Source organism: Grampus griseus (genome assembly GCF_964374135.1).
Source record: "Grampus griseus genome assembly, chromosome: X".
Lineage (NCBI taxonomy): Eukaryota > Metazoa > Chordata > Mammalia > Artiodactyla > Delphinidae > Grampus > Grampus griseus.
The window spans coordinates 54,657,376-54,666,968 of NC_138999.1; the positions used below are offsets into that span (position 1 = coordinate 54,657,376).

Consider the following 9,593-nt stretch of genomic DNA (forward strand, 5'->3'; position numbering starts at 1 on the left):
CAATATATTCTAATATAGTCAAATGAAGGACAGCTTATCTTTTAATCTATTTTTAAAACAAAGGTTCAATTTACAGATGGAAGGATTGGAGAGAGAGCTTCAGAGAGCAGCATACTGGGTTATATTACATACAAATAAGAGCTTCTTGATGCTCAAATGGATTTTGGAGGTAAATTGTGCACTCAAGCCTTCCTTTGTTCTAGAGATTTGTGTATCTTTAAAAAAAATAGAGAAAATCTCAAAGAAGAGGGAGAATTTAAGTGCAGCAGAATGTATGAAGTGATTTCTCACTATCTCTTCTAGTGTAGTATTTCTTTGATTTGAGGATAAGTTGCAGCTTTTATAGTGACTCTACTGGAACTCAAAAGTAGTATCTCATAGTCACACAGATTCTAGCTATTTCCCCTTGATGGAAATATGAGTGATTCACATTGAATCCAGTGATTCACAAACTTTACAAAATGAATTTTTTTAGCTCCTTTCAAATCAGAGAAATAAATTGCCCAAAACCAAAATGAAAAGAGGACACAGATCTTGCTAGTGCAGGGGTTTAGATAATGCTCATTTCCATCTTTTTGTTTATGTGTTTATTCATCCAAACTCTTCAGGTATCAATCTATCTACCTATCAAATATTTGTTGAAAACTCTCTGAGTGCTGACACTAGAGAAAAAAAATAATGTTGGTGTCTGAGGGCAAACAAATAATACCCTTTCTCTCACTTCCAGATTCCTGAACCAATTGAGCAAGAGGCAGAGATGCTTAAGATCAAATGTGAACTTACTGAGAAAGCTAATTTGCAAACTGAATTTAGTTCTGCAACAAAATGGGCTTACTAATACTACCCCAACAATGGATAGATTTTTCATCCTGTCATTGACGTAGAGGGACAACAATACCCTCCTCCTTCACAGGGATAAAATCTTCCCCATGATGGAATAACAAATCCATCTGCACCACTTTCTATGGTCAGACTGAGTTAAGCGTATTTAGTCCCTTCTCTCAAATACAAAATTTGGCCAGAGTAAATAGGCTATAAATGTTCCTTCCATTATTTCCTCTCTTGGGATGTAGAGTATAAATCATCTTCCCTCTGTGAGAACATGAAAAGTGGGGGTGTGTATCCTGGGCATAGTCTTGACAGTGTGAATTAACATGGTGATGAGTGGTTTGTTGTTTTTAAAGCATAGGATGTGGCCTGGGAAGAGGCAGATGATGAGTCCCATGTGTTAATATCATTATAAATTCCAAGAATGTGACAGGTATTTTTTTAAACATTTATTGTAGGCTCAGGTGTCTGCTGGGTGTTCTGAAGAATACAAGGAATATAGTATATACATTTATGTCCTGCCTAATAGAAACCTACAACCTAGTTGGGGATATAAAATTCCACAAATTAAAAGATAGGTAAATGTATAAGGCAGTTTCTAGTGAGTTCCAAAGGGTGGTACAGACAGTATTGGAGGAGTTTAGTTGTGGAAAGGAATGCAGGCAATGAGAGGTGCTGAGAGGCGCTAGATCAGGGAAGTATTATTAGAAGAGGTGAAGGTATGACTGGGCTTTGAAAAGATGGATAAAAGTAGGGAAAATTTCTGGGAGGGAAGATCAGAAACATAAGCAAGAACACAGAGAACATGAATATGGGACCATATGGGGGGATGGTGAAAAAATCACCTTAATTGAAATAAATATGTTAGATAATGGTAGATGAGTTTGGGAAGGTAGTTTGGGGCTGTATTTTGAAGGACCTTGTTGGCTGAGCTAAGGAGGCATGGACTTGATATTTTTGGCAGGAGGGAGCTATTAAAGTATTTTAAGCAGCAGAATAACATGATCATATTAGTTATTTAGAAAGACCACTCTTGTAACACCAATGTGGAAGATAGACTGGAGAGGGACAAATGGAATAAAAATGAGAGAATTTAGGAGGGTATTGCTATCATCAGAGATGATAGGGATTAGCTCTAGGGTAGTGGCAGTGGTAAGTCAAAATGAGAGATATAAAATAGTTTTCTTCTCTTACAGCCATTAATGGAAAACTCTATGCCAACCTCAGGGGCCTTACCATGTACCAAGGAGAACGAGTGGCTTGGTACATGCTGGCCATGGGACAAGATATTGACCTACACACTGTCCATTTCCATGCAGAAAGCTTTCTCTATCGGGTGAGCTGGAAAAGAGGCTGAGTCCCTCAGAGTGCTTTGATATCCATTAAGAAAGAAGAGAATAAAAAGAAACATGATAATAATCAGTTAAAAGAAGAAAGGTCTTGTACATGGAGTATTGATCAGGGAATTCTAGTTTGGCTTTGTATCCCAAGGTCAGTCATTGCCCTCCAGGCCTTAGCTTTCCCCTATGATATAGAAGAAATGAATGGCTCATTTATGTGATAAGGAGATTGAAGGAATAAATGTAATTGGGTCTCAGTCAGGGACTTGAGGTCCAGTAAGCAGTCATCCTGAGTAAGAAATTTCAGAGTAGTGTCTCACAATCTCTGAAAGTCCTTAATCCATTCCTGAACTTCAATTCAGGACCTACATGGGACTACATGTGGGTTTTGAAGAAGAAATTTTGTCTTAGGAAAAGGGGTCAGAGTTGTAGGCATTAATGTGGACTTAAAGACTTAGAAGTCCTGATAAAGGTGGTGGCATAGAGGAGAAACTAAATTGAGTTTCATTTCTAAAGTAAATATGTGGATCCTTCCTAGGGATCAAGGCTTAAGCCTGCTAAAATGTATGGATATACTAGTTTTTATCCCCCTAATGAAAGACTAAATGAACTTTACTTTGGGACACTTTAAGAAAAAGTAGGAGGAGAGAGAGTCTCCTCTGTTGAGTCAGTTTGTATGGGTGGGTTCACAGAAGAGATGGATAAGATGGAATCTTTAAGCTGTTCTCTGGTCTGTGAATCTTGAAATTCCATGTCTCTGGTGTGGATACCCAAGCCTTTTAATTCCTATAAGTTCTGAGACTATCTCTACCCTTCACTTTCTCTCTCTCACCCACAATCTCTCTTGCAGAGTGGAGAGAGTTACCGGGCAGACGTGGTGGATCTGTTCCCAGGGACCTTTGAGGTTGTGGAGATGGTGACCAGCAACCCTGGGACATGGCTGCTTCACTGTCATGTTACAGACCATGTCCATGCTGGCATGGAGACTGTCTTTATGGTTTTGTCCCAAAGAGGTAAAGCCTAATTAGGATATCTTCTGGCACTGTATCTAGCCTGTAAGAACCAGATAATCCAAGAAGTGACTTGCATCCATCTTCTGATCCCAAGAAGACAGAACAGACCCCTTCTAGTGTTCTCCCAACCAATATTTCTCATTCCCTGTTGCTCCCCTGCTCATGCCCCCTCCTAATTTCTTTGATACTTGTTGAGCTCACATGAATTGACTCAGCCTGGCTGGGCTGTATGCATTGATGCTTAGTGTAGATTTGCTTCCTTTGAATACATTTAATTTGTATGTAAATTTATTATTTTAGAGTTTATTAGAGGTATTAACTATTTCAAAGGAATCTTATTAATGAGTTCTTTTTTTATAAAAAGGAAAAATATAATTCCAACAGTCACCCCTTAATTAGTTTGTTTTGTGGGGATTGTCTAAGGCTGGAAAGAGATATTAGCCTTCAATTACAACTAATCCCAGACAGATGCTAACAAGGATGGAAAAAACTTTTTCCTTGTATTTGTTATATGGAGACGTAATAGCCAGGGTATTTTCTTTACCAATAAATCTTTGTTCACCACCAATAACATAGAAGAGTAGGCTGTGTTGAATTTTGTGTCCTTGGGTCATCAAAGCATTGAGTCTCACTTCTTAAGTCTCTTAACCTGAATCCAGTACTCATCATTATCCCCCTTGCAAGAGGCTCAATAGAAACTCTAGGGACCCACATGAATCCAGAGAGGTATTTTTTCTCCTGTTCTTTTTTTTTTTTTTAAAGTCATGCTGTTTTGAAAACTGGTTATATTGAGGTAGGTATTCTGGGATTCCCAGCCATTGACATTCTGTCAGCAGGAATAGAAAGTGGGAAAATGTCTTTAGACATTTAAACAGGGCTAGCAAACCAGGGTAGAAAATACAACTCTGCTATTTACCCCCAGGGAGGAAGACGAATAATTGTACATTATGATTTCCTATATCTTTGGAAAACTTTGTTCTCTGGTAACACATACTGCTAGAATGTGTCTTCCAGTTACTACTGTGGTACTATTCCCTACCACCCAGACAGGCACACATAATTCTTTGTTGTATCCTGTCAGTCCTTAGAATCAAACTCTAGTGGTGAATTGATATATCATCAAGATGCTATAGATCCAAAGCAATAGATTTTCTCCATGTGTAGTAACGGGTCATGTCAAATATGGACCATCTAATAGATAAGAGACTGCATCAATACATATCATCAAGGAACTTCCATGAATAAGAATAACTTACCTCTCTCTATAATAATGAGCCAGTCCATAAATTTTACCTATTTACCTTTTGTTTGTTTGACAGACTATGGTCTAATTTGATATTGTTCCAATCACATATAAGCTAACAGGCCAACCAGAGGGAAGAGTTGAAGACAGATAGGGAATAAAAGACTAATTGTTGGAAAGGGCTTCCCAGGGAAGAAGCAGGGGATGAAAGTCAGAGCTACAAAAAAATATTAGAGTGGGGTAAGGTCATTTTTTTCTACTAAAAGAAGAAAGAAAACAGAAAAGACCAATGTGTAGGTTTGGGTGAGAGGCTTGACAAAAAGGTAGATATTTCTGTCTGATGGTCTGTGTTTCATCTGTGATGGAGGAGACAGAGTCATCTACTAAGAATGAAAGATAGATGGTAGTGTAAGGGGCTTTAGAAGAGTGGGCAAAGTGGTTATGAAATAACCACTCTGGGTGGTGGGGGAAAAGTTACTCTGAGTGATGGGAAATAAATTAATTATTGCCAAGCAGCACTGAGGACTTAGTTGAAGTTGGACCCAAAGAATACTGATCTTTACAATTGTGTGATGTTTCTCCACCAGCATTCATCATAATACCAGAAAAAAATACAATGAAAGTATAGTTACTGGGGTTTCAGCAAATGATTATAATATTCCTGGTAAGTTAGTAGTTGAAGTGATAGACAATGGAGTCCAGCCTGGCCAGGAATGGAAGAAAAAAACAGGATGAAACTGGTGAGGTGAGAAAAATGGAAGTGTCCAGGAGCTAGAGGTCTTCATGAGAGGAGAAAATAACAGGTGAAATAGAATAAATAGCATTAGAACATGGAGAGAATAGGAGGCTGTTGTTAGATTTTAGACTTATGAGATGGAGCAAGTCTGCATAATTAGCCCAATGTAACCATAAGAGTGGTTGATAGAGTTGGAGTATATTTGAAATTTGTTAGAGTTAAGAGGTCTAAAAACTGTGAGGCTTAAGTGTTGGATAGGTCGACACTTATGATGGGAATTGAAGACAAGAAAGACTGAGCCACGTACCAAAGACTTCCATGAATGAAAACTGCTAGGTAACAGTGACAAGAAGTGGTTGTGATTTTTTAGCCAAGTAATATAAGCCTCAAAAGAGATGGATCTTTGCAAAAAGGGGAGGAATAATAAATAATCTCAAAACAGTATTGAGAAGATATAAAGGAAGTATAGTTCTCAGAAAAGAGCTCAGCCTCATTAAAGCAAGAAGAGGAAGAAGTATTCTAAAAAGGTTGAATATGTAGGGATGCAGGTTTGACAAAGAACAGGGGCTTCCTGAAGGAAGGCTGGGAAAAGGTGGCAAAAAGAGCAATAATGAGGATAAAGTGTCAATAAATATGTAAATTTTGGCAGAGGGGTGACTTACCTTTTGGACTCCTAAGACTATGCTCTTGCTTATATTTTGTGTCACTGCTCAAAATCAAATCCACATACCAATACTGACTTTGATCACAAGACAGTTAATTCCAGTCACCTCCATTTTGCTTACTATATCACAGAGAGTCCTCCAACCATTGCTAACCTCCTACAACAAGCCTGTGGATAAGTAGGAAGAATAATAGGACTAACTTCTTTTCTCTTTTTCCTCCAGAACACTTAAGCACTACCACCATCATCTCTGAAGAGACTGGAAAAGGTAGGGAGAAGGATACACAGATTGGGTAGTTATATATGTTGTGCATTTGGGGAAAAGTTCAGTGCCTCTAGAAGATGAGTTTCATATGGCTGAAATGTGGACCTCAATACTAGCAGAAAACATCCTGAGATTTATTTAAGATTTCAGAAGCCAGGAATCTAAGGTTAAGCTTCCAGTTAAGCTTCCCTCAGCAGGTTTATTCTCTCTGACCCCCATGCCCAACCTCCTGAGTTGAGGAAAATTGCCTCATCCTCAGTGAAGGCTGCTGTCTTATCCTCTTACTAATGTATGAGGGGAAATAAAATTCAAGGTCTTGCTGAGTTGTGAATGAAGGTGCTATAGTACAGATATGAATTCCCCACAAGGACAGTGTGAAACTAGGACAAATGTCATTCAGTCTGCACCAGGTAATTAATCTTTCATCTATAGAATACTAAATAGTTGACACTTTAGAACCATCTATTTCTGTACTTCCAGAAAATAGAGCTTCTTGTTCTATCCAGGCTGGGTTCAAATAATGCTTTCACTCTCTACCTCATTTGTACCTGAACTGAGAAAGATTCATAAAGTTGTGAGAGGCTAGAATAGATGTTAGAGATTTTCAGTTTAGTCTGGAGGTTTTTCAGCTCTGTTTGGAAAGGTCCTAATGATCTAAGTATCTTATAAACAGTCAACCAGGGGACTAGGGTATGTCCTGGAGGATTAGGGAGAGGTAAGGTGAAGCAGAGAGAGCAGAGTGACATACATATATGTATATGTATTTGTATATATATATACATATATATATATACACACATATATTTTTATATATACATATTTTGTGCATACATTTGTATATGCATTTTTACATATCAGTGTGTACATACATACATACATCCTCATAAGCTCTTGTTTGTTAAAAACGTTAAACAGTGAGGAAAACCCCTCAAAACTGGTGGTCTACTAAAGCCCAATATTTTCTGAGAGATGGAAAGTGATTTTTCCAAGGTCACAAGGGAAGTAAGTGGTAGAATGTAAACTCAAAACCAGAATGTTTCCCAGCTTCCATTTGAACTCATTATATTTCATCTTCTCTCAGTTCTGTAAGAATATTGATTCATCCAGTTATACATTCATCAAACACATACTAACTGCCAGAGACACCAAAAAAGTAAGACATAGTCACTATTTTCCAAGAGATTCATGTCTAAAAGTGGAATGAGACACAGAGACAATAATTGCAGTGCTGGATACTATGTTATTTTTTTAAAGTGGGGAAACAATAATAACAACGGATCAATTATTGTGCATTTGATGTCTTCCAGGAGCTATGTTAAATATTTTATAAATATCAACTCACTCAAGCCTCACAATAAACCACTGAATTAAGTATGGTTATTATCCCCATTTTATAAAAGAGGAGACTGAAATCCAGAAGTGAGGGTGGATTAGGTCACTTAGCCCAAGGAAGTAAATTGTGGGAGTACAAACAGTACAGGTACTTTGGGCACACAAAAGAAAGACCATTGTTAGTTATACAGCTGAATTGAAGAAAGCTTTGCTGAGACATATAATGTTTAAGCTAGGGATAGAATGGTGAGGAAGAAGAAAGGGTGTTCAGGCAATGGGAGCAGCATGAGAAAGTCTTGGAAGCCTGAAGAGGCTCACCCATTCTGTAGAACAAAGAATGAGTTGCTATCCCTGAAGATAGTAAATAAGAGTAGGCTAAGTTAGAACCTGATCGTGAGAGTTGCAATGTCTGACTTGAGTCTGAGCTTTATTCCATAGGCTGATTGGAGATCATCAAAAGTTTGTATGCCAGGAACTAAGAAAATTAGATATTTCACCTAGAAAGATCAATGTGACATCAGTGTTACAATGACGCAAAGATGTGAGAGACCAGACAGCACAGAGACAGGCTCTTGTCATGGTCCAATGGTCAAAGTGAGTATTGATAAGCTAGATAATTGAGTCAAACTGCTTCTCAGGAGTTTCTACTTACTGCTCCCAGTTCTACCCTCTGGAACCACGCAAACCAAATTCAATTCTTTTTTTTTTTTCTACATCACAGGTTTTTATATATTTAAAGAAATATGTCAAGGCCCTTCTCACTCTGAGTGTTAGCTCTTTCCATGGGGGGACTGGTGCCTCAATGCTTCCTAATAATTTTCTCAGCTATGACATTTTGTTACACTGGTTCTCTGTAACCTCCGTATCTGTCATCATTGGCTGATCTTTTGAGGGCTAAGGATAGTTCCTCTGTCCTATTTGGATGACCTTATTTCTCCTCTCCCAGAGTTGACTATAAAATAAGACATTTTAGAATATTCTCCATCGCAGGGTTCCCACTTGCCTCTTGTTCCATTTCAGTAGCAATTCCCAGAGACATTGGAGAAAGCAATGTGAGGATGCTGGGCATGCAGATCCCTGTAAAGGATATCGAGATACTGACTTCTGTCTTGATTGCCATGGGTGTCACTCTCCTGCTCATTGCTCTGGCTCTTGGTGGTGTGGTGTGGTACCAGCATCGGCAGAGAAAGCTACGGCGCAACAGGAGGTCCATCCTGGATGACAGCTTCAAGCTTCTGTCTCTCAAGCAATAACAGCTGGATCCTGGAACTGCACATCTGGGACACACTCCCAGCAGGTCATGGACTAGCAGCTGACCTCATTGTCATTGTCAAAGGGGAATGGGTTTTAGAGAGGCAGAGGAGGGAATCAAACTCAAAAGAGTATTTCTTCACTAATTTATTTACATGGAAATGATATGCTTTCTTTTTCTTTAGTTTCTTTACTCCACTTGGGCACCTGGGGCTGAGTCCCCTAGTATCTAATATCACAAATTTCAACAGCTATATTATATCATCCACTGACACTTGGAAGGTCTGGAAATTTCTAAAAACTGACTCCTCTCACAAAGTAGATACCAAGAGTAAGGTTCACTGATTAGGTTTCTACTGCTTTCCAGGACTTAGGCAAGTTCAGTTTGAACTGAGGCTAAGTGAGCTGTGATGATAATCCAAATCTAAACTAGGACTAAGAACATAGTCTTGATGGGGAATGGGTGGGGTGGGATTTTAAGATCCAACTTGTATTTTGATTCTTCTTGGCAGTGGACTGTTTTGGTTAAGTGGGTAGATGGAATATTGTTGTCATGAGCAACTACAACCTTTGGAGGCAAAAGCTCCTCAGGAAGGCAGTACTCCAAGTTCTTGGTGCATTTGCACTGAAGGGAATGTTGAGTGTCCTCTCCATGTTTTAGTCAGAAAATCCTACACATTAAAGTGCTTGTTAGAACACCATAAGAGTGAACTTGGTGAATTTGATTGTCTCTGTGGCCTCTGGGAAGTTGTGACTGTTATTGAAAAAGAGAGCACTCAGCGAGACTGGTGGGGGTGACTAGTGTTGGTCATAGAATGGGTCTGCCTATCCTTTGTGGACCCTGCAGGTTTGTGTTTTGGAAGTGAAGAAGCTGCCCAAGAGGAAGCCTCAGAATCAGAGTGGTAGGTACCATCTTTTGAC

General features: G+C 38.9%; 1 protein-coding gene across 2 annotated transcripts in view; it reads left to right on the top strand.

The window, feature by feature from the left end:
• HEPH (hephaestin) overlaps positions 1 to 9,265 on the top strand; it is a gene marked incomplete at its 5' end in the record, with an annotated part of 88,404 nt that extends 79,139 nt beyond the window's left edge. The window contains 4 exons of one of the 2 annotated variants that reach the window (XM_082681110.1): positions 2,025 to 2,164; positions 3,019 to 3,181; positions 6,048 to 6,092; positions 8,445 to 9,265. In XM_082681110.1, the coding sequence (XP_082537236.1) occupies positions 2,025 to 2,164; positions 3,019 to 3,181; positions 6,048 to 6,092; positions 8,445 to 8,674 (578 nt within the window). In that variant the 3' untranslated portion in view covers positions 8,675 to 9,265. Of the gene's footprint in view, positions 1 to 2,024; positions 2,165 to 3,018; positions 3,182 to 6,047; positions 6,093 to 8,441 lie in introns of both variants that reach the window. The other variant, XM_082681109.1, reaches the window with a different exon arrangement.
• Positions 9,266 to 9,593: the final 328 nt, after the last annotated feature.